The sequence below is a fragment of the Glycine max genome, chromosome 20, assembly GCF_000004515.6.
Source record: "Glycine max cultivar Williams 82 chromosome 20, Glycine_max_v4.0, whole genome shotgun sequence".
Classification (NCBI taxonomy): Eukaryota; Viridiplantae; Streptophyta; class Magnoliopsida; order Fabales; family Fabaceae; genus Glycine; species Glycine max.
Genome location: NC_038256.2, coordinates 40,633,643 through 40,658,389, shown reverse-complemented (window position 1 = coordinate 40,658,389; position 24,747 = coordinate 40,633,643). Strand labels below are relative to the sequence as shown.

The 24,747-nt window shown below is 31.2% G+C and overlaps 3 protein-coding genes and 1 pseudogene across 5 annotated transcripts; all 4 read right to left on the bottom strand.

Moving 5' to 3' along the window:
- Positions 1 to 1,162: 1,162 nt before the first annotated feature.
- On the bottom strand, positions 1,163 to 3,343 carry LOC113000731 (peroxidase 12-like; annotated as a pseudogene).
- A 3,360-nt stretch (positions 3,344 to 6,703) lies between these two features.
- LOC102661339 (uncharacterized protein At2g29880) lies at positions 6,704 to 7,712 on the bottom strand. Its single transcript, XM_006606110.3, has 2 exons — positions 7,528 to 7,712; positions 6,704 to 7,433 (listed from the first exon to the last, which is right to left on the bottom strand). The coding sequence occupies exons 1-2, from the start codon at positions 7,651 to 7,653 to the stop codon at positions 6,783 to 6,785; spliced, it is 777 nt and encodes a 258-aa protein (XP_006606173.3). The 5' UTR covers positions 7,654 to 7,712; the 3' UTR covers positions 6,704 to 6,782.
- Positions 7,713 to 9,320: 1,608 nt separating this feature from the next.
- On the bottom strand, positions 9,321 to 11,599 carry LOC100305364 (serine/threonine protein kinase-like protein). Of its 3 annotated transcripts, XM_026127258.2 has the most exons (3): positions 11,182 to 11,599; positions 9,492 to 10,862; positions 9,321 to 9,461 (listed from the first exon to the last, which is right to left on the bottom strand). In XM_026127258.2, exon 2 carries the CDS (start codon positions 10,619 to 10,621, stop codon positions 9,506 to 9,508), a length of 1,116 nt encoding a protein of 371 aa, XP_025983043.1. In that variant the 5' UTR covers positions 10,622 to 10,862; positions 11,182 to 11,599; the 3' UTR covers positions 9,321 to 9,461; positions 9,492 to 9,505. The 3 variants fall into 3 exon arrangements, with proteins under 3 accessions (XP_025983043.1, XP_025983041.1, NP_001238066.1); XM_026127256.2 differs by having other exon boundaries at positions 9,321 to 10,862; NM_001251137.1 differs by lacking the exons at positions 9,321 to 9,461; positions 11,182 to 11,599 and having other exon boundaries at positions 9,506 to 10,621.
- A 737-nt stretch (positions 11,600 to 12,336) lies between these two features.
- On the bottom strand, positions 12,337 to 20,377 carry LOC100775294 (histone-lysine N-methyltransferase ASHH1). Its single transcript, XM_026127593.2, has 11 exons — positions 20,133 to 20,377; positions 19,288 to 19,315; positions 19,076 to 19,140; positions 18,029 to 18,185; positions 17,592 to 17,678; positions 17,341 to 17,425; positions 17,165 to 17,258; positions 16,828 to 17,026; positions 14,731 to 14,765; positions 13,137 to 13,584; positions 12,337 to 12,849 (listed from the first exon to the last, which is right to left on the bottom strand). Exons 2-11 carry the CDS (start codon positions 19,288 to 19,290, stop codon positions 12,580 to 12,582), a joined length of 1,443 nt encoding a protein of 480 aa, XP_025983378.1. The 5' UTR covers positions 19,291 to 19,315; positions 20,133 to 20,377; the 3' UTR covers positions 12,337 to 12,579.
- Positions 20,378 to 24,747: the final 4,370 nt, after the last annotated feature.

The window sequence follows — 24,747 nt, the reverse complement described above, 5'->3', positions numbered from 1 at the left end:
ATAGGAATGACAAAATTGAGCATTATAAGATCCATAAACGTGAACCTTAAAGTTTTTTATTAAAGTGTGGTGCATACTCACTTATATGATTGCTCACATATCATCGGTGAAAATCTTCCTGGTGTTTACCGACACACAATTAGTATCACAACCAATGATTTGATTTGATAATCGGCTCAAACGAGTAAAATGGTGACAACAAATTCATGGACATGAAGATCACTTATATCGAAAGTCTTCTTAACGGGTAAGTTCATGCATGAAGACTAGGTAGCAGGTCCTATAGGTGTTGCGATGGTGAAAAATAATAAATTTTAAAGTTTTAAGTTAAAGTGTGATATCAAATTTATTATTATTTTTAAAACTTTATTTATGAACACATCTGACCGACAGTAAAATAGGAGAAAATTGAAAAATATGATGATAATTATTATTATTATTATTATTATTATTATTATTATTATTATTATTATTATGTATAAAAGAAAAGAAAGTATATTAATTTTCCGACACGTTGTCCTTCCATGCATCCACTGAACTTCTGAAACCAACGAGCTGGACTTTTCAAACTTTTGAAAATCTCAGCCAGAAAAAAGCATATATCTACTCACCTAATGTTTTAGGACGTTGCTTCATGCATTAATGCTTTTATACGATCCTATTAACTCATTTGGGACCAGCCTGCAACATATATCTACTCACCTAATGTTTTAGGACGTTGCTTCATGCATTTTTACTATTGTTTCATGCCCTGTTCCATGTATTCTGAAAAGCTCAATCCGAATTACAGGAAGTTTCGGCCAGTGTTTTAGAACAATGACCTTGCAATGGCCCAATTCGTTGGCCATCCGAAAGCCTTGAAATTGTGCTATAGCGATGGGAAAATGCCCAAATTGGGCATTGTATAAATTAAATTATTCAAGTTTTATTTTACCTATCATCTCTTTATTCCAATTTATAATAAGAATATAAAAATAATATTTATAATTTTCCTCTCCTTCCTATATATAAATTAAAAAAGGTGACAATTTTTCTTTCTTTCAATTCATCCCTTTTTGAAATCCAATCCAATATAGGAAAAATACTGCTTTTATGGTGTTTAATTTATTTAATTTTGTATTTCTGAATTCAGTTTTTATTATTTGTATTGAATTAAATGGGTTCATAAAACTGTTAAACACAATAACATGACATAGAAAAAGCATACTCAACAACATAAAAACGAAGGATCGCAGAATGCAGATAGTAACACAGGGAGAAACTCCTCATTTTATGTGCTAGTAAGTCACATTACTAGTCTACAACGAAACATGGTCATCATTAATTTACTAAGAAACAAAAATTAGTATTCGTTAATTAATCTCACATCTGAGCACTTAAATCCAGTCCCTCTTCCACCATAGAGGTGAGCACCTTCTTCGTGTCGGGGACGGAGCATTTGGCGCGAATCTGTCCTTGTTTCCCGGTCAACACATCCAACTGACTCAACTTAACAACCGCATTTGCAAACTTGTCAAAGAACAGTTTCTGGTTCCCTTAGTCCTGGAGTCACCGAACAGGTGTTGGGAAGAGGGACATGTTTTCATGAGGTTGTTGTTCAAGGAAGGGTCGATGGTTGGATCCGTCTGGTTCATTCTGTTGAAGAATGTGGCGCAGTGGGCCCGCCCGAAGGTGTGCGCGCCGGAGAGCGCCACCACGTCGGTGGCGTCGAACTTTCTGGCGGCGAATCTGTCCAGGAGCTGCCCGGTTCGGGAAGACGTTCCTGGAAGGTTTATGCTGAAGGTTAGGCCATCTTTTCTTCCCAGTGGCACGGGAAATCTTGGCCCCCTGACTACTCAAAGCAAAAAAATAAATAAAAAATTATAAAATTAGTTGAGAGAATGGTAATGCTAATGAATGGGTGTCCAAGTTTTTTTTTTTTTTATCATTATTGATAGATGTATTAGTTTTGTCAATTATTAATTTTTATAGGAAAATTTGGTTGAATTATTTTTAACGTATTTTTTTAATTATATTTTTATTGTTCATAAGACTTAAATTCAAAATTTATTTATAAGAATTGAATTTAGTAAAAAAAATACTATTAGTTTAACTTTTTAATTTATTATACATTAAAGTGTATTTTATGGGGAAAAAGTTATTGATTTTTTAATTGCTAATTATGATTCTTTGTAGAATACCCTACTTGCTTTGTGTGTTAAATATTCTTGGCTTTAGTTAAAGTGAGGTCAAGGTGATCGTAGAAATATGGAGAGTGATAATTAATATGGATAGTATTTTATTGTTAAAGTGTCGTGGTTTTTTGTACCAACGATAGAAAAAGAAAAAGTGTTGTGACAGTGGTACTACTAGATGATAACTATACCACCCCTTTTTTGTGTTTAAAGTGATGTATGGCAAAAATGATCCTTTAAAAGATGACTTCGTCGAAAGGAGAGTTTTTTTTTTATAATTTTTTTCACAATTAAAACGATGCAAAATTGATTTTTTTTTAGAGTATTTTTAAAATGTGTACGTAATAAAAGTGATGAAAAACAAGTAAAAATAAATGGAAATAATTATTTAAATGCAATGTCAATCATCCAACACGTTTCAAATAATGAAGCTGTTATATATCATACTATAAATTTTATTCTTTATTTTCTTATCTTCTATGTATACACATAACTTTTAATGGGTCGTACCTTCATTCTAATTCCATTTTCTATATTAATAGGGGAGTTGACGATGTGTTTTTTCAAATATACATAGATCTGATGATTTTTCTGACTATTTACTTTTGAGATGAAAAAAAAGGGCAAAAACTAATAAATGATCAATAATATTCTTGGTACAGAATCTGAATATAGGAGAGGATGCGTGGGTGAAATAAATAAAATGAATTACGTACGAGAGAAACAGCATCGCGTGCGGCTAGAAGAACGAGGTCAGCGCAAGAGACAACCCTTACACACTGCTTGTGAACAAGAGATCAAAGGTTTTCAATGGTCTGCAAGGCCTCTGGCCTTATTCCTATGTTTGCTGGTTGATCCTTTTCAATTAGAATGATGCCGTAACATTAGAGTAAGGGCACTCCCTTCAAGGCTGCTTGAAGCCTCAACCCCCACCAAAGCCACCGGACCAATATCCTTTCCAACACTTTAATACTCCCACTTGGGTTACAAGCATGAGTTACCACGCCCAGTGCTCACACTCTTCTTCTCATTTCCTTATAAACACTACAAATGCTTTTCATCCACTCCATGTGGGACTTGTTGCGCTTCTACCCCCCCACTACAAATGCTTTTCATCCACTCCATGGGAAAAAAGTCCAATTCACACTGAAAGAAACGTGCTTATTCATCGTGGTACGTCAGATTTCACAATCAACTAATCAAGCGCGGCAAAAGATTGTTTGTACTTTGCTTTGCTTGAAAACTTTTTACTTCATTGTGTTTATGGGATTGTGCATTAGTTTTTCTTTAGTAGTACTACTTTTTACATGGACAAATTTAACCAACACATCCTAATAATTTGTTTGTCGCCCCCTAGTATATATCAATTGCATAAATAGGAATGAATATGTTGTGGATTTCAGATATTGAATTCAATAAGGTCTCGATTTGAAGCTAGTAAGTGAAAAAAATATAATTGAAAAAAATTAAGTTTTTTTGACAAAAATTAATTATCAACATATGAATAAAAATCTTGCATGCATAATCAGCATAATCTTGAATGTTATCAATTTTGGTACCTAGACCAAATAATACAATACAAGCAAAAGTTTCTGAATCATCGGGATATAGAATAATGTATAAGTTATTATATTTACATGTTCATTATTTGAATCTTCAACAATTGTTTCAATAATTATATGTCTGATTTAATCTATGATACAATTTATGCTTGTTTGGGTAATAACAATAAATTTTTCTAATATCATGCTAAGAATAACTAGAATTTTCAAAAGAATATGTCATTCATTTGATGAGAAATAAAGAGATATAAAAAATTTCACGTATCAATAATAACATGTGTAAAAAAAAAATGCATAAGTGGGAATCATCAATTATATACGTTCAGCTTATAAGATTTGAAGATATATCCTACATGAAAATGCAGAACGCTGGGGTGTGTGGACAGGAGAGATTAGGATTGCCTTTTATAGAGTATAAACAAGTTCATTTGGGTAATTAAAACAGAATTTTTGGAGTATCATTGGAGTGGTTGTAATTTTTTTAATTTTTTTAAAAATATATAAATTTCAAAATAAAAATTGTTTGACCAAATTGGAATTAAATGAGTTTCTTATTTAATTTTGAAATTTTTAGCTATATTTTAAAAACTAAGGAAAATGTAGTTTTTGTTCTTAAAAATCATTTTTATTAAAAGTGAAAATATAATTTCAATATTATATTACAAAATTATTATAAGGTTACTTATAAGATAAAAAGTTTGAATTTGAATCACTTAATTTCAAACTATTTTTATCTTAAATTATTTAAATTGTTTATAAATTTTCAGTCAATCACACGACCCTCAACCTTCAATTACTTACTATTTCTTTGATGAAGTATAAAAAGGAAAATTAATTTTAAAAAAAATAAAACAAATATTTCTATTTTTAATCTCCTATGTTTACTTATATTTTCCCTTCAATTAAATAATAAATGTTTTTAAATTTAGAAATCATCCCCTTCATTATTCAAATTTAGCCCAGTCCAAATAGCTCTTTCCCCATCCCAATTCAGCCCAGTCCAAAATTTCCATGGAGTTCGGGTCCTTTTCCAATTTCATGTTCTCCCACGTTTCAAAATTATCTCTCCTTTTAGCAAGTAAAAAAAAAAAACTTTATTTTTTTTGAGAGACCTACGTACCTATTTTTTTTAATATTTTATTTTTGGCTACGTTTTCCTTCTCTTTTTCACCGTTTTTTCAGTTTGGAAATTTGTGGTGCCTATTTTGATTTTTCTTTTTCGTCAGGATTATTTGACCAGGTCTTGTTTTTCTACTTACCTTCTAGGCTTCTAAAGTCTAAGTAAAAGCAACGAAATAAAATAAATTCTCCTTCAAATATCAGTCACAAAGTCTTGCTTTTTTTTCATTATGTTTGACATTTTTTGTGCTCATTTTTCAATTTATTAAGTGCCTTGTAGCTCTCGGGGCTGCAACCCTTCACTATTATAATACAAAAACGAAAACTCTAATTAACATTTGAAAACTTACCATCCTTCAGTGTTATTTTATAATACAGGCACGTCGTTGCCTGAAATCATACGGTGACAAACATGAAGATTTTTTTAATACGGTGTTGTTTTCTTCATATAAAAACTGTTAGTAACACTTGTTGGTGAGTATTTGTATACGTGGCCGAAATTTCAAAATCCGAAAATAAAAATGGTCATATAATAGAATTTGTGATTTTGAATGTTTTGTTCCCAAATTTCAAAGAGAATAAATTTTTAACGTGTATATACTGATATTGTACTTGAAAGTAGATTCCAACTCTAAGTGCTTGTTTGGTTATGGGGAAGGATTAATTATTCAAGATTAAATTTTCAAAAAATAATATGAATCTCACACATCTTTCTCTCTATTTTATTTAAATATCTTTTGTCAATTTTATTTTTCTTTCCCACAACCAAACTCACCCAAAAATCTTACATGGGCAAGCCTGGGGAGACTGCCAACAAACCTGTTTAATCTTCAGGTTAAATGTGGGCTAAAAAATCAGCATCTTAAATGGTTTGTCTACTGATTAGAGTAAATGTCCTGCCGTGTGCACAACTCATAGATTTGCAATTAATCATATCATAAAAATAGAGAATTCTCCTACAATTTATCAACTCATCTCATGCCCCCAAAACAACCCCACTGTTTCTTCTGTTGCTAATTATTTTTCTAACAAATACAGTAAGGGCAAAATTTAGATGTATTTCCTTGTATACTTTTTGAGCGTGTTATTCTCCAATTAAAACTAATTTTTCACGTTGAAAATTCAATTAATAAAGGTTTGTATTAAATGTCAACATAGTTTACTATGATAAAGCTTTAATTCTGATTGAAGAACAATATCAAAAGTGCCTATAAAACAATATGTATATCCATAAGCTAATCCAAACTTGCACCATGGTCTCAAAATATTAAAATGAAAATAACTAAAGCTGCAAATAATTTAGGGGGGTGTATTGGATTGGGATTTTGAGAGAATATTTTGACAAAAACAATCTTGAAGATTTTAAAAGATTATGTGGGATTGTATTGATTTTGTGGGATTTTAAAAGATTTTTTTTAAAAGACTTTTTACAATCAGGATTTTTAACCCAAGATTTTAATGGATTTCTAACATAGATTTTTAAGATTTCAAAGTACTTTATGGATTTTTAAGATTTTGAAAGATTAATACATTTTAAACAAAAAAATAACGGAAGTTACAAAAGTGAATGAAAAAGATGATAAATAAATTATAATGTTTGAATAAAGAAAATAAAAACGATAGAAATTCTAAACCATGTCATGGTCATGGTCATGGTTATAAGTCAATATCAAAGTTAATACAAATTCATATATAAAATAAATATAACTAAAGTTTAACCACAACAATTTCACAAAATATATAACCTAAATACTTCAACCATAATAGTTCAACCAAAAAACAAACCAAATATTTCAACCAAAATACAACCATAATAGTTCGACCAAAAAACAAACCAAATAATTCAACCAAAATAGAGACCCAAAAGATATAGTTCAACAAACTCACGATGTTTAAAATAATATGTTAATAATAGATGATCAAAATATTAATTATTCCCTAACTTAAAGTTTATCCAAGATGAGCGTTCTTCCGGTGACATCTTCAAGAAAAAATCCTTTTTTGCTTTAGTATTTAACAATTCAGCTGTCTTGAAACGCGTTATGTCATCCAAATTTGGAATTTCTTTTATAACATCCCAAATAATACCCTCGAGCTCTCTATCTCTATCTCTATCTTTTTCTCTTTTCTCCATCATGTTGGATATTTTTTCAAAATTCACAGCAATAGTCTCAATGCCAACAGAAAGATTTTCCAGAACGTTGCCTTGATTGTTGATCCCAACAGCGCTTGAACTCCCTCCATACTCGGATCTCCTTCGCTTGTGACAGTTTTGTTTTTCTATGGGAACCTCTGAATCTAAAGGGGGGTGGGATGGTGGACTTGGTTGGTTTGGTGATGGAGGCTGATATGCTGGTTCATAGTTATTTGGTGTTATGAATGTATCACTATTAGGATCATATGAAAATTCTTCTATCCCAACAGTTCTATTTTCTGGCTCAAAAGTTGTTGCATCAGTATCATCTGGATCGACTGATATAGAATTATTCCCGCTAGAAACTCCACCCCCAACAACGATCTTCAAATACTCATAATCAACCATACTTTTTCCTCGAAGTTTGCTGTGACTTGGGTGGGACTAAAAAAAAAATTATTGTTAATATACTACAAATATTATAATTTACTAAATTTATAACTATTAATATATTTAAAAGATTATGAACTTAGCTCACCTTTAAGTAATCTTTCCATACATCCTCATGAGCAGTGAAAGTTTTTCCAATTGGGTCCCATCCAAAGCCAGAGTTGTTGCGCATAAGGGTTGACATCATGTTATACTGGTTTCGAAACCACTTCATCCGACTCAAATAATGACTATAAGTTTTAGGGAATTTAGTTTTTGCATTGAGTTGAGGAAGTATTATTTGTTCTACATTTTGTTTGCTAAGTGACCCATTGACATCACGCAATCCCCTATTCATAGCATCCACCAAGAGGTGCAACAACTCATTGGTATCCTCCATAGTCCAAAATACATAATTATCTTTGTCTCTACTCTTTCCTTTGTTATTTTCTTGTGAATCCCCCATTTGATCGCTAATATATATATAAGAAACTAGTTATTTGACAAAAATAGTTATTGTTTCCTAATTGTCAAAAGTATAGTGACTATATCCCGAATAATATACAATTCAATAGAAAAACCAATAAAAAACTACCTAATAATAAAATAAGGGTCATGCTAACATGCGCACTTAGGGCACATGTTAAGGATACTTCCAATAGTAACTATGTCTTAAAAACAATAATTTTTGACTTTTAAAAAAGTAAATTGCACAACTTTCAATACAAAATTTTCTATACATAATACACTAACAAGTGTCTTAAGGGCACATGTTAGCATTTTCCATAAAAATAATACTCATATATCATAAAATCATTTAAAAAAAAACTATTAACAAAATAACAATAATAATAACACAATAACAATTAAAAAATTATTAACACAATAATAATAATAATAACACGCTGTCAAAAAAATAATAATAACACATTAATAATTAACATTTTAATAATAACACAAGAAAATAATAATAATAATAATGGACGTTGTAAAAAAACAAGTTAAAGAAACAGAAAAAAAAAGAGTTTTTTATTTTGATTTGCATATACAGTACTAAAAAAAAAAAGCAATATGAAATCTTGATGCATATCAATTGTCATTCTTTTGATGCATATTCATTGCCTGGACGTTGAAAACAATATGAATACGAAATCTTGAAGCATATACAGCACCCTTTTCTTTTGATTTGCGTAATATACATATAGTATGAACAATATTGACTATCGATTGCCATTAAAAAAATAGGTAAAATTGATTGAAAAGTTGTAAGAGAATGAACCTGGTAGTGGTTTGTGTCTTGTTTGGCAGGAGAAGAAAAAATCTTTGGAAGATTATGAAAAGTCTCAAGGGTTTGGGTGAGATTGTTGGAGGAGTATTTTATGTGTATTTCTAACTAAAAAGTCTCTCAAAATCCATTCCACAAAAGAATCCATCAAAATCTATTTACTTTTGAATACCAAAAGACATTTTAAAAGTGGTAAGAAATCTCAATTGAATACCAACAGATTTTGTTGCCCTGAAAAAAAAATCTTTATTGTCTTAATTGAATACCACAAGATTTGTTTATATTTTATAAAAGTCTTGATTGAATACCACAAGACTTTTTAATCATAAAAAAGTCTTTTAAAATCCTTTGAAATCTTAATCCAAACTCTCGTCATAAATTGAGAAAACTTTTATTGCATGGTAAATTATTAAGGTCCATCCATCATTGCTGAAAGCCACACATTTGTATTGTCATGTCATGTCCATAACAACACTACAAATTAGAAAGTGAATAAAATTATTAAAAAAAATAAAAATGCATGCCTGTATGGCTGTATGGCTGTTTCTGTATGCCCATCAAATTTGTAAACACTATATATACAAAGTAGAAAGGAGAGAAATTGGGGAACTTTCCCATGGCTTAGAACCTTGTAAAACCCTTATATCGGAGTTCATTACACAACTGAATTGGCAGCAAAAACAAAATGTGATGATTTGATCACATTTATTAAGAACATGTAAACTAATTAATGTTATTATAGACTTATATATATATATATATATATATATATATATATATATATATATAGAAGTAAAGGTATTTACACGAGATGAAAAGGTTTGGTTGAAAGTGACATTGAGTCCAACCATTGAACAACTTGGGGCATTTCGGGCCTTTCCTTCTGCATCTCACGGGTGCACTCACAAGCGATGCGCACGTACTCCTTAACACTCTCCTCCTCCCCCCTCAACCCAATATTCACATCCACCATCTCCATCTCCGCATTATTCTCCTTCATCTTCCTGGCCCACTGGACCATCCCAATGTCGTCCGTGCCCAATTTCATGGGCAAATTGGGCCTGTGGCTCGACGCGGTCTCAATCATCAAAATCCCAAAACTATACACATCCACCTTCGTGTTGGCCACATTGGACCCTTCTATGTACTCCGGCGGCATGTAGCCCATTGTTCCCGCGAACTGCGTGGACACGTGGGTCCGAGTGTTGTCGATCCTACGGGCCAGCCCAAAGTCAGCGATATGGGCCTGGAAGTTAGAGTCCAGTAAGATGTTGCTGGCCTTTATGTCGCGGTGGATGACGGGCTTGTCGAGGCCGTGGAGGTAGGAAAGCCCATGGGCCACGCCGCGGATGATGTGGACGCGTGTGGGCCAGGGGAGAGGGGAGCGAGAGAGATCGGGTTCGTGGAGCCACTGGTCGAGGTTTCCCTTTTCGATGAACTCGTAGACGAGGAGGCGTTCCGGGCCTGAGGCCCAGTAGCCGAGGATTTTGACGATGTTTGGGTGGCGGAGGCGGCTTAGGGTCTCCATCTCGGCGGTGAACTCGCGGAAGCCCTGGAAGGCGTCGGGGGAGAGTTTTTTGACGGCGACGGTGGCACCGTTGGAGAGACGGGCCTTGTAGACGAGGCCGAAGCTGCCATCGCCGACGATGAGGTGAGGGGAGAAGTTGTCGGTGGCGCGGGCGAGCTCCTCCCAGGAGATCTTGATCAGGTTGGGGTCGGAGGACCAGTTTTCCAGGACGGAGCGGGAGGAGGCGTCACGGTGGGGGGCGGAGCGGGTTCGGATCTGGGAGGTGCTGCGGGTTGGGGCTTTGGTGGAGTTGCGGTGGTGCTGGCAGAGGAGGATGGCGGCAGAAAGGAGGAGCATAACCACGAAGAAGCTGGCGGTGGCGGCGACGATGGCTAGGAAGGCGTGTTCCATGGGTTTAGAGAGATAATTGATTGATTGAATTTAGAGAGAGTGGAATGATTAAGGAAGGGTAGAGTGGAGTAGAAAACAAAATGGGAGGGAAAGTCTCATTGTCATTTCCTGGAAGCTGTTTGTGGGAGACCAGTCAACGCAGAGTTGGAAAATCAGCTATTTTGTAACTACATCTGCACTGCATGGATGTTTCTTCATCCAGATTCTGATTTCATGCTGGAATTGAACTTCCCACTCATATCTGTAACAATCCTTTCACACAATAAATATTTCTCTGAGTAAATCAAAATTCTTTTAAAATTTAATTTTAGTCCTATTAAAAAATTGCTTCTTTTTCATTTTTTTCTAATTTTAAAATGTCCATTTTTTCTTCCATATTTAAAATATTTTTTATTTCAAAATGTTTTATATAACTCTTTACAGAAGAATAAAACTTTAAATTGCGCTTTAAACAAAAATTGAACATTTCAAAATTTAACAAAACAAAAAATAGATAAAATTATTTTGGAGAAACTAAAATTAAGCTTTAAAAATTTTAGAGATATAAAAGCATATTTCACCTTTCATAACATATGTCCTGCAATCCCTTCTAAAGCTTGCCCTGTACCAATGCCTTGACCAAGGCCAGATCATAGAAGCAAGCCCTACGGCCAACCGGCCAACCCAGCAGATATAACAGAAGCAACAGAAATAATTGGATCAAAAAATTAATTCAGAAAAAACATATGAAAATTCATTTAAATAATATATTAATTTTTACCCTTTCCTAATCACATATTAAAAATTAGTAAGTTCCTCGTGGAACAAACCGCGGAAAACAAAGTGTCAGATCGAGGGAGAGATAAAAAAATAAAAATAAAAAAAATCCTTCCACTAAGGCACGGGATGGGGGCTCTTGAAGTTATCAGTTTTTTCCAGTTGTAGTTGAGTGGACGACACAATGATCTCCAATAGTTTACATTTATTTCTCTCCTTTCACTTTTTAACCTAACCTAACCAAACAACTAAAAATAATTTCCTCTCGTTATTTTTTAAATTTCATCAATCCAAACAATTTTAGAATCACTTTAATTCATTTTAATTTATAGTCTCTTAATTTAGTGTATTGAAAAGACCAAAATACTTATATATATTTTCACTAGAAATATTTCTCATAAAAATGTACCTTTCTTTTTTTATCAAGCATACAAAATCATTCCAATAAAATTGTTTCTCTCGTCCCAAAATAATAATAATCTTAAGTTATTTTACACAATAATAAATAAATAAATAAAATATTATAAAATTAATCTTATATTTTATTAATTTATTTATAAATTTTATTATCCATCATTAATATTATAAAAACATAAGTAAAAAAATAATTAATATTATATTGAAAATATAAATTATAATTATTTTTAAAAAAAAATTCTTAACCGATAACTATAACGAAACAAAAGATTAATTTTTACGAGAGTTATCTTAAATATCATTTCAAGAATAATTTCTTATTGACGCTCAGTGTGAAAATTAAAGTCACAAATGTTATCTTATTGAACGTGTCAGAAGTAAGTGTCTATACCCTACCTCGTGGAATACCATGACCCATACCTAAGCGATAAATTGACAAATCGTTCTATTGCATCCAGACACTGACGTCTGGCAATTAAATAATTTGAATAAGCTATCATTGATCTCTATGAGAATATCCCATCTGTGTTATGCTGAGAAAATACATTAAAGGGCGACATCCATAATATTGCATACAGACAGAAGTTTTTCTTTTTTCATTCCCATAAAAACAAAAACAAAAATCGACAGGCAGAAAAAGGCAAAATAATAAATAAAAAAATTATAGTAAGGATTATTTCATCGAGTCACAGATTATCTATTTTATGAATTTTTAAAAAGAATCCCATATATTTTGTGACACTGTAAATTACAGATTATATATGGGGAAAAATGTGATAAGAATTTCAACCTGTCAAGAGCTTAATTTCGTTTTCGTTATCAACTTCAGTAGGTTTTCCTTGGCCAGGTGCCCTTTGCGCAGTGCAAGCAACATTTTTGACAATTGATGAGTAAAGGTCAAACTCCGCCTTCAATTTCAGGCAGCAAGCCTGTATCCACTTCTCTGCTACAGTGGTGGATACACTGTCTTGGCTATCCCTCTCGTGCTCTTCAATGGCAGGCCGTATTTCATCGTATAAGGAATCAAGAGCAGATGTAGCATCGTCCTTTATTTTCTGCATGGAGGAGAGCTTTAAATAAGAGATGAACACAAAACTAGACAAGCAAATACAAATAGCAATCATACGTTACAGTTGCACGATGACAGCAGAGCATTTACTATAAAGCACCAACCCTCTATGACCTAGCCATTTAAAACAAGATCCTCCAGATCCAATTACGAAAATGACAACTAAATTATTAAAGCTATCTTTGCAGGATATTTACCTAGCTAACTGAGCTTAAAATGATAACAAAATCCAAAGCCATGTTATGATGTTCAGCAATCAGCGACAAGTCATACCTCACAATTTAAAATCTCCTCTTGTGCTTCCTTGAATGCTAGGAGGGCAGCAGCAAACTTAGCATCGATTTTCTTCTCTGTGAGATTTTTAAACCTAACGCCATTATATGACCTTGATCTTTTGGTAGACATGGACCTAGGTCCAAGAAGATAGTTTCTGCCTGCAGTATTACTTCGGATACGTGATATTGCATTCTTTCGTGAAAGGGTCTGTTCACCATCCTGGTAGTACAAGTTCATATGCTCATCTGCTACATCAGTTTTAATCTTCTTCACATCTAAATCTTTCATCTGAACTGAATCAAGGGGCTGAACATGGAAAGCAGTGGACTCCAATAATTGTTCAGCTTTAACCATAACATCCAAAGAGGGTTCGGTTTGTCCATTAAAATTTGACACCGGTTCATCCTCTGCAGAATCATATACAGGAATTTTCTCAACTGAATACCTGTAACCCATAACATCAAAAAATTATGCACCAAATCATCACGAGAAAAAAGGAATCAAAGGAACAATGTAAAAAAGACCAAGTCAAAGAGATATTAATAGATAGATTAGACTACAGATTTGATGATTATAGTTAAAGCCTTCAGTCTTCAGCACAAGGTCAATTACTAAGTAATATGCAATGCTGAATAAGTTTGTAGATCACATGTGCTGGACTGCTGGGCTGGCATTATCCATAACAAGTTAAATCCATTCCTGAAAATCAAATCAGTGAAGAATGAATGTCCCAGTTCTTCACATGTTTAGCCCCAGCCTACAACACTGGCCCACAGCAGCCAGCATCAACTTCTATTTGCCACAGCTTTACGTATCCATGTCATTATGAGATGACACAGATACAAGAACAATGGAAATTCTTAAAAATCAAGATTATGATAAAGTTTAGATACGTTAACATGAATTTTAGATACAAAATGCACGAAATTTATAAAGAGGCGTTGATCATTTCTCATCAATATCTAACTATATCATTGAATGATGATCACAATTTTAAAATGAAAGAAGAAGAATTTATGAAAGGAGAAAAAAACAGGTACACATTTTTCCTTTGCCACACAGATACAAGAACAATGGAAATTCTTAAAAATCAAGATATGATAAAGTTTAGATACGTTAACATGAATTTTAGATACAAAATATGCACGAAATTTGTAAAGAGGCGTTGATCATTTTTCATCAATATCTAACTATATCATTGAATGATGATGGCAATTTTAAAATGAAAGAAGAAAAATTTTATCCAAGGAGAAAAAAACAGGTACAAATCTTTCCTTTGCTGGTTTGCCCTTAACAGAATACAAGTGCAATGCATATAATTTGTCATTTTTTAATTTTCTAGGTTTCACACACATGTATTAAAGAAAGTAGAGAAATCTGATCAGAGCTACCTAAGTAAAAGCTAAAAATACAGCTATAGATGCTAATTACATTCAAAGCTACAAATGTTGTGTATATTTATATGTTTATATATAATTAGCATAAAATCTTTGATGTTGCTTATTACATTGGTGGCCAGATTCCTAACAGAGAAAATGAAAGCTGTTGTTTAGAGATGAATGCATCACAAAACAGGAAAATTTAAAATTACCTGTCATCATCATCTTCCCATAGATAAGTATCCTCCTGCTCATAGTTTTCCCAACATTAGGAAATATAGTTGATTGAAAATCAATAATAATCAAGGAAAAGGAAAAAAAAAAAAAAAAGGGATGTAGCTATAGCTATTTCCGATTATTACAAGTGTAAATCCCCCCCCCCCCCCCCCCAAAAAAAAAATGAAATGATCATTGGAGCAAGCATTCCACTAGATCAAAACTGATACAACCAACAAAAATCAAGCCATAAGTGAGGTTGCTTACGCGGATCAAACAAAGCCATAGGTTGTGTTTGTTTCAAGGTATCAAAAAGGATTCCTAGGAAAGTGAACTTGGGAATATCCCATTCCCATGTTTAGTACAAGTTTTGAATAAATATTCTTATGAATTGTAGATTCTTAGGAATATAAAATGTTCATGTTTCACTTGCTTCTTATTCCCATGGTGAAAGGTGGGTATATTATATTCTCACGGGAATAGAAGTTATTTTCTACGATAACTACATAAACCAAAAAGGATTCCTAGGAAAGTGAACTTGGGAATATCACATTCCCGTGTTTGGTACAAGTTTTGAATAAATATTCTTATGAATCGTTGATTCTTAGGAATATAAAATGTTCATGTTTTACTTGCTTCTTAATCCCAGGGTGAAAGGTGGATATATTACTATGAAGCACGGATTCCAACTCCGACACCGCGACACGGCTAAATTCTAAAACATAAGACACAGGAACACGGTATATATATATATATATTATTTATAAGCATCAAAAAATTATATTAAGTATCACAATTATCATTCAAAAGAAAATTTCACAAAGCAAAAACTTTGTCTCTTTAAAAAATAATCTAAAAACAAACTTGCTAATATATTTAATAAAGAGTCTCACCTAAAAAAGTATCAAGATAAATCATCATAATTGAAAAGATAAATAAAAAACTGTTAATCCTAATCTATCTAAGTTCTTCTTCTTCCTTCTTGATCATCATCATTGAAAAACACAACTTCTAATTCTGGTTTATCAAGGGATAAATTAGCAACTTCAAGAATTTCATTCTCATCAAGTGATCCAAACTCATCTCTTGCAATGTCCCACATTTTAGTTTCTTCTTGATGATATTATGGGGAATTTCTTGAAAGAAGACGAAGATTACTATGAACAAATATTAGAGCAACCTTGTTTCTTTTGATTGAATGAATGAACGAGTAAGTACTCCAGTTTCTTTCACAGCATGATGATGAACAAGGTTGCCCTAGTAACTTAAGAGCAATCTTTTGAAGTGTTGGTGCATGAGCACCATGAACTAGCCACCAAAACTTTGCCTCCATGAGCACCAGTAACGAATAGATATGAACGAGGGAACCAGTGAAGACGTACATGAATGAAGGAGTGACATGACTGACGTGAAAAGAAAACATTGTTATTTTAATTTGGTTTAATCTAAATTCTAATATGTTATTATAATTTAAAATATAATGTTTTATCTTTAAGATTTAAAAAAAAATAGGAAGCGTAAACGATGTGAAGAGGAAATAATAAAAAATCTAATCTATTTTTATAATTTAAAATATAATCTTTTATCTTTTAAGATTTAAAAAAATATGATTTTGAAAAAAATAACAAAAGTCGTGTCGTGTCTGTTGGCTTCTCGTGTCTAGAACCATGTCGAAGGATTTAAAAATAAAAGTTGGACACGGCAAATGCGTGTCCGACACGTGTCCTTGTCGTCGGCGTGTCGGAAACGGGGACACCGTTGTTTGGGGTCGTGTCGGTGCTTCACAGGTATATTATATTCTCACAGGAATAGATGTTATTTTCTACGATAACTACATATCCCTATTCCCTACTTCATTCTTCCACTTCTATTTTTTCAAGTTTTATTAAATGATTTTTTTAAATCTAATATTCAATCATCTATCAAAAGAATAAAAAACACCTAAGCATCACCTTTCAAGCTATCGACAGGACTTAAAAGCTCATGGTCTACAAGACTACAACAATCACATCATGTGTAAGCCTATGAAAGGCTTATCTCAAGTACTTAACTTTTTTGAGGCTTTGCTACCTTAGATAAATATTAAAACTTACTTGAAAACCACGAGATTTTGCTCCAAGGAATCCAGAACATTTGAGTGCACCACAGAGGCAACGAACCTTGGCACCACCAAACCATTCAAAATTATAATCATAAGCTAATTCATTTCCAATAGGAATATCATGTTTTGCAAATATTCCGACTCTTATTTCCCCCAACACATTCCATTTTCTCGTCTCACAGTTCGGTTGACTGCAAACTTAAAAGTATTCATTTGATATCAAACCTTGGGCAATGAGAAACAAAGAGAACAAGAAAACAAACCTACTATATTTGCATACTAGCAGGTTCGATTTACTTAATTTTCATATTTTTGTTTGAAGTGATTACCAGGAATGATTTATAAATCTAGCAAGGCTTCCTTTCCTGGTTGCATCAATAGATTCAGATGCATTAAGGCAAATAATAAATGCATCTTTAAGACCTACAAAACAAACAAGAGTTTTACAAGAACCGCAAAATCAAATACCAGTCAAATATAAACATTGAATTAATTGACATTTGACCTTGATTTTCATAAGCCTGGGATCTACGTTTGGCTTCTTTCCATGATATTACTTCTCCACAGTATTCAATGACAAATTGTCCTGCCTGTACAAAATAAATAAATTGAAGTATGGCACCGCTAAACTAAAGGAATGACTAAATAATTAGTCATTCCCATAACAAAACAGAAAATACAATGACATTCATTAAGTTTAGCAAGAAAGTTCCCTTTTCTTTTTCCAATTTTCATGGCAATTCATTATATGATTACCTTAATATCCTCATCAGCCAAAAGACCCCATCCACGGCCTTCAGTTTTAAACAACTTTGTTTTTGCATATTCACATTTCTGAAATTTCTGTAACCATGACATATAGGACATGAATATAGTAATTAGTAATTGATGTTAGCTTCATAAAAAATAAAGTAGGTCAAAAGTTCAAAAACTGTGAAACAAAAAAGTTCTAGAAGGGCATTCTTGAATGCTACTGAGAAGTTTGTAAAATGGAAAAATAAAATATATATATATATATATATATATATATATATATATATATATATATATATATATATATATACACATATATATATAAATAGGCAGTAATTATATCAAATTCCCTCAGAAACAGGTTGGGAGCTAATAAGTAATAACTTCTCATGATCAACCTTTAACTACCTGCAGGATGGTTATATTAAACATCAATTCACCTGATTTTTGCATAAGACACCACAAGGGCAATAACCAGGGGTGCATTCAGTGCTGGTTAATACATTCAGGCAGCTATCCCCACATGCATTGTCAGGGTCATCAGCATCATATTTGCATTCACATATAGCAATATCCTCCTCCTTCTGCTTCTTATGCCTGGAAAGAAATAAAAAGAAAGGCAAACAAATCAATATAACTTATAAAGGTAGTTAATCCAGAGTTCTGACGCAAAATATTCATTAGATGATGATAAGGAATGTAATGAGCTCGTAAACCACTATTTGGGTTTCTTAAAAGTTAAAAGAGGGATGGAAGTAGATGCACTCCACTCCAATTCATCTCATTCCATTATTTGGGTTTTTTAAAAGATTTATTCCAATTATAATGGTGCCATTTTTTTTCCTTGCGAGGTTTACTTCTTTGGGAATCCAGTCCTTACTAAGTTTTCTATGCATTTGGATACTTGGAAGGATGTCTACTATTCCTTGGACATGCAGGTTAATCTTACTAAATCTTGTTTATCCAGTAATCTACTCCATTATGCCCACTCTCCTGTTTTCCATGAAGATAGGCTCAAAGGAAATGGAAGATTGTGAAGGACTTCTAGTGATCAGGTTTGATATTGAGACTAATATTCAAAAGTCCAAGTAATCAAATGACCAAATAATAAGGACAACAAAAGAAACACCAATAAGCATAAATAGTTCAAATGAATGAAATTATACCAGACTTTATCTTACTACCAGATGGAATCAAGATTCAGCATTGCTAAATCGTTCAAACAATTTATGTTTGAAAGTTTCATGAATTTAAAGACAACCAATCAAGACGCATGCTTCGTGTTAATAGAATTACAGTGAAACACCATTAAGCAATCAATAGCAAATCAAATTCAACAATACACAAGGTATGATTTCAATTTCATACTAAGAAGCAGTTTCCATCAAAATACACTATGATCACAAAAGAATTGGAGTTGAAAACAAAAAGAGGGGGAATGATGGAAGAAAGCACCATTAAGGAAATACTATAAAGAAACTACTAACCTTCGTATGCAAAACTCATTCTGATTCATATGTATGTACTGAGGCAACTCTTCAGTATGAAGATCCTTCAAAGTAATAATGTCCTTGTTACTTGACTCAAACACACATTAACATGAACAATATTGCTTTTCAATAAAATAATAATAAAAATATAAAAACCTAGACATAGATGAAGGAAGTGAGGCAAAAACTAAAATGAAAAAAAAAATTACCATCTGAGCAACTGGTTGTATTGGTAACCTGTAAAAATAGAAAATATACATAATTTTAGAGAGAGAGCAAAGCACATAAATTAATATGTTCGGGACTCATCTCTGATAGCTTTATACTCACACACAGCAATCAACTAACAAATTAAACCAGACTTCAATAAAAAATAAAAAATAGAAATAAGCATCATAATCTTGCAAAATGCCGACGTAGAAAAATAAGAACATGGCTTTTTGTTCTCAATTTACTAATCACCATGGGAGGACGAAGTTCTTTTTTTTTTTCCTACATTCTTCAAGGAAGTTGTCAAAAATTAATCTTTGTTCAAAATTTCCTTCAAAAAGGATAAGAAGTAAGAACAAGCACAGTTAGCTCTTTTTCACCATCAAAGACATGGGTTAGAAATAACTTTTTCTCCATTCAAGAAACCCCAGAAGATATGTTCCTTATAAACTAGTTTAAAGCTAAAATTCACAACAACGAAATCGCAAGAGTGTGAATCCACTGAAAATAACATATTGTCAGTACAAGTTTCTCTTGGTAGACCGACACATAGTATACAAATTTGCATCCAATTTCAAACCTAAGAGTCACATACTCACTCTATTGAATCACAAATTCACAACTCTAATGCTGGTATCATGAATTATCTTGAAATGTTGGTGGTACTAAAGAATTCAAATGGCTTACACTAAAACCCTAAAACCTAGGAATCAGAAAAATTGAGCCAGCGATAACAATGTTAGGGCTAGATTTGCCTCCGAAAAGAAGAATATGGCATAGAATAATCAATAAAGAGAAGTCAAAGGTCATCGCAGAAGCGAGAAATGGTTTGTGAGGGTGAAACCTGTGCTGCAAAAATGCGCAATGATTAACGAACTTCGAATGCAGTAAGCGGTTCCCGGTGGAAAGACCTCCGGCGGCCCTGGCGGAGAAATTTTCCGGAAACGGCACGGTTTCCGGTAAGCGGTGCCGTCGAAGTAGTTACAGTGACGCCGAAGTGGCGGTGGAGTTGGTCCGTTGGACCCGCGGACCGGAGAAGTTAGAGAAACTCAAACTCATAAAACGTTTTTCCAACGAAAATATTTCATAATTTCTCATAATTAAAATCTATAGTGAATGTTACTTAAAAAAAACTTAATTAGAATGCGTATAAAATATATTACATAATAATTTAATTATAGATTGTCTTGATGAAACTATTTGTTTAAATTATTGAAAAAAGTATTTCGCAGCTCTCTCAAAATATATAAAAAATTACTTTATTCATCTAATCAATTTCTTTTCTTATTTATTAATTTTTTTCTCAATGTAATTAGGTATCTTTTTATCAGTAAAAATATATTTAGTTATATACTAAACCTTCCATGAAAGATTCACTTAGTTTCAAACAATGAAAAAAAAATTACATTAAGTTTAAGAAATTTATAATAATTTACGATCAATTGAACTAAATTTTCTTGATAGAAAAACAATAGCATGCTATTGGGTAAGTAAAAATTTGAATTTCTTTTTAACTAAAGCATACTATTATTAAAAAAACATATTATTTTGTGTTTACCTTTTAAGATAAAGTTTTGGCTTCTCCCCTACATTTCCTCATGTTAAAAAAATGCAGATTCAAAATTACATAATAAAAGTTGAATAACTTCCCACTTATGACATTATGAAAATGCTCTAATAAAAAAATATTACTATTACTTACGTTACCTTTCTCTTACTAAGGACAATATATACTCCTAAAAAGATGTTGATTGTTGTTGGATAATAAGTTATTTTATGTATTTTCTTTATTTTGTTTTATTTGAGAGTAGTTTAATTTTATATATTTCCCTTGTTACTATTGTACGTTCATATTTACATTATTGGAATAAAGCTCTGGTTATTCATCTCTCTTTATTTCCTTTTTTTTTTATGTTGGACATTCTTAACAAGATATGAAGAGTAAGTTAGACAATATCTCATTTAAAAATTTTAGCTATTTTTTGGTGGACTCAATAATGTTATATCACTTTTAATATTTCTTTTATTTTTTATTTCAATAATAGATCTTATTTTAACATATTAAATCATTTTTTAAGTCCTACAAAAATTAGATGCAGATTATTTTTGGAAAAAAAAATCATTTTTTTTAAATAAATGCAAACGTTGACAATTTTTCTCCAAGAACTTATTATGCTCCAATAATAAAATTTACCAAAATCAGATTTTGATATTAAAATCTCCTTACAAAATTCCTTATTGGATATCCTCTCCTCTTAGATTCAAGCTATAGCTTCGGTGGATCCATTTTCAATTTTTGGTGGCTTATTTGCAATCCGCGACTTTTCCAATAAGTTATTCAATGACCATTTTGCATTATTTCAACATACTCAGTATTTTGCAACGGCCTATATAGAAATCAGGGTTTCTCTAAGTACCCCAAACCAAATGCTCCAATTAACTGTTCATTCTATAAATAAAAAATCATATTAAAATAATAAAAAATACCTAGTAATCTCATATTACGATAAAAATAAAGATTGAGTTTATCATTTTTTTTTCTCATAAGTTTACCATTTTCTTTTAAAAATAAATAGTTTTAACCCACGGTTTTTTTTATTGGTGCACCCATTGAATCAGTTCTGCAAGAATGTGTTTGTGTTGTGTCTAGCCTACCAAAACTCAGCATTATGAGCTACCTCATATCAACGTGTAAAAACCAAACGATTTTTTTTGTTCAATCGCTTAATTTGTTATCTAGTTTACTTTTGATAACTAATCGATTAAAGTTTAAGCTAATTAAATTATGACTTCAAATATTTACTAATTCAATGTTCATTTTTAAACATTACTTTATCATGAAAATAAACATTCGGGTGACCTTTGTAAATAATAATCCATTCGAGGTGAATGCCGTTTATAGGTTGTCACTGATTATTATATAAATTTCAATATTTTTTTAATTTAAACCACATATTTTACCGTAGACTATTTCATTTGAATAAAAAATATTTATAATATGGCAGTATTAGTTATTTTAATAGTATTTTTTCCATACATGAGACTTAAAATTGATAACTTACTTAAAAAAATTAAACGTGTAGCAATTAAGCATGTCCAGATGATCGTTCTGAAGTTGCCATAAAAAAACATCACCCTAAGTAGCAAGGAGAAATTCTACATTAGTACCCAAAAAAGATTAAAGCATACAAAATGTATGAGGAAAATTCTAAATTAAAAATACAAGAAATCAAATTTACACTTTATTGTACAACTATATAGTTATTAAAGAAAAAGAAGAATAACAAATTTGTGTTCACTTTCTATTGGATTCGGATTCGTATCCACTTTAATTGATGAAAAACAGTGTAGTGTAAAATTAAAGGAAGGGGGCGTGCCTCTTTATTCTATCGAAAACATGTAGGTTTGTTGTGTCCAGATTGCCTAGCAAGAAAGGCACAATTAAGAATCAAAGACCTGCTATGCTTAAAAAGCTGACTTTGCAAGGAGAATGCTTTAATGAACAACTTGGGCATGGAATATTTATCATTATTATTATTAGGAAAAAGCAACATTTTTTGGTAAGGGAGAAGCATTAAAGCATCTGAATCTGGCATGGTCAAGCCAAGACCAGCAAAGCCAGCCAGGTTGGAACTTCACTTTTCTCCATTTGCTTGCAATGCTTTTTTAGGACTCATGCATTGCCATTTGAAACGGTTCTTTCTATTCTTTTAAAATAATGTAAGATTTGATGGAAAGAGAAAATGGAAAAGATTATTCGATAAAATTATAAGGTGAGGCTTGATTTGTATGTCTATTTTTTATTTTGTTTTTTAAAAATAATTTTTATTTTAAAATTTTAAGATTTTAAAAATATTTTTTTTCTTATTTGCTATTTTCTTTAAAAACAAAAAACAGAAAAAAATACTTAAATCAAACAACACCTAAAATGATAAACTTTCATGAATCCTCAATAAACAATCAGGTAAAAATATCTAAAATTTGTATATGGTAAAATTTAATTAACACCTGTGCCATGAGTGCATGACACGGTTTTTGTATGGTGATTTAAACGGTTTTGGTATTAATCTAAAAGAAATAGAGAATAAATTATAATTTAGCATACATAAATATTTTTTTGCTTAATTATGGTTTAATTCTTAAAATTTGAGGTTAATTTAGTTTTGATCTCCCAAATTTAAAAAAAAATCATTTTAATCACTTAAATTTGAAAAGAAAAGCATTTTAGTCTCTAAAAACTAAATTTGAGAAACTAAAATGTTTTTTTTAAACCTTTTTAGTACTTAAATATTAAATATGAGGGACTAAGATAATATTTTTTAAATTTGAGTGACTGAAAAATCATTTCCGCTCTTAATTTTAGGAGTTAAAGTCATAATTAAACCTAGATTCTTTATAAGTTAGACTTTAATATAACTAAACAAAGACTGTTTATAAATAAAAATAAAAATAGGATCCATTTACATCATGTAAGTCTAAAAATTTACATTAAATTTATACCGTATGTGTTAATTCTATAATTGATAATATCTTAATAAATATGAAAACTCAATATATTTAATGATAATTAGTTAGTTATCTTTAATTAATAAATTAGATCATTGATTTGATTTTTCAAATCAATTATTTATCAATTAACAATAATATCTTTTTACAATTTTTTCATGCAATAAAGTACACATTTATTTTTCTCTAATTATTATTTTCGTGACACTTTATTTTTGTCTCGTTAAAAAAATACACTTGTTAAACAATAGAAAAAAATAAATGTATAATCTAATTATGATTTAAACTTATTTGTAATTTTTTTGTTTTCTTTATTCATTTTATTGTTAAAACATTTTATAATATTTTTTTCACTGACGGTAAAAAATGTATATCATAAGTAGAAAAAAAATTATAGACTTTATTACGTAAAAATATTATTTTGTTGATAAATTTTATAAATAGTTAAAAATAACCAAATAATTTAAATGATTGATTATAATTAATTAATATTCATATTAAAGTTGTCATATTTATTAACATATTATAAATTATATAATTAAACTATATTAATGATATAGACTTATATTCCGTGTCAACATATCCTATATAACATAAAGTTATTTAATAAAGATTTTTGGTTAAATTATTCATTTGGTTTTTATAATTTCACGATTTTTACCTTTTTAGTCCATATAATTTGAAAATGATTTTTTTAGTCCTTATAGTTTATATTTTAATTCTCTCTTAATTTCTGTAATTTGAAAATAATTTTTTTAATCCTTATAATTTGTATTTTAATTTTCTTTTAGTCCCTATAATTTGAAAGTGGTTTTTTTAATTATCATATTTTATATTTTAATTTCATTTTAATCCTTACCATCAAATATGAGTAATATTATTAATTACAATTAACTACAAATATATTTATAAGTTATTCATAACTAATTATCGCAAGATACAGTAGGAGTAGG

What these genes read in the sequence shown, in the direction of transcription:
- LOC102661339 (XM_006606110.3), bottom strand. Translation starts at nt 7,653, where the DNA reads ATGAAGTGGTTTCGAAACCAGTATAACATGATGTCAACCCTTATGCGC. An exon ending in TATGGAAAGATTACTTAAAG is followed by an intron (nt 7,434 to 7,527) that starts GTGAGCTAAGTT and finishes TTTTTTTTTTAG; the next exon opens with TCCCACCCAAGTCACAGCAA.
- LOC100305364 (XM_026127256.2), bottom strand. Translation starts at nt 10,621, where the DNA reads ATGGAACACGCCTTCCTAGCCATCGTCGCCGCCACCGCCAGCTTCTTC.
- LOC100775294 (XM_026127593.2), bottom strand. An exon ending in AATGAGTTTTGCATACGAAG is followed by an intron (nt 18,186 to 19,075) that starts GTTAGTAGTTTC and finishes ATTTCTTTCCAG; the next exon opens with GCATAAGAAGCAGAAGGAGG. An exon ending in TGGCTGATGAGGATATTAAG is followed by an intron (nt 17,426 to 17,591) that starts GTAATCATATAA and finishes TATTTTGTACAG; the next exon opens with GCAGGACAATTTGTCATTGA.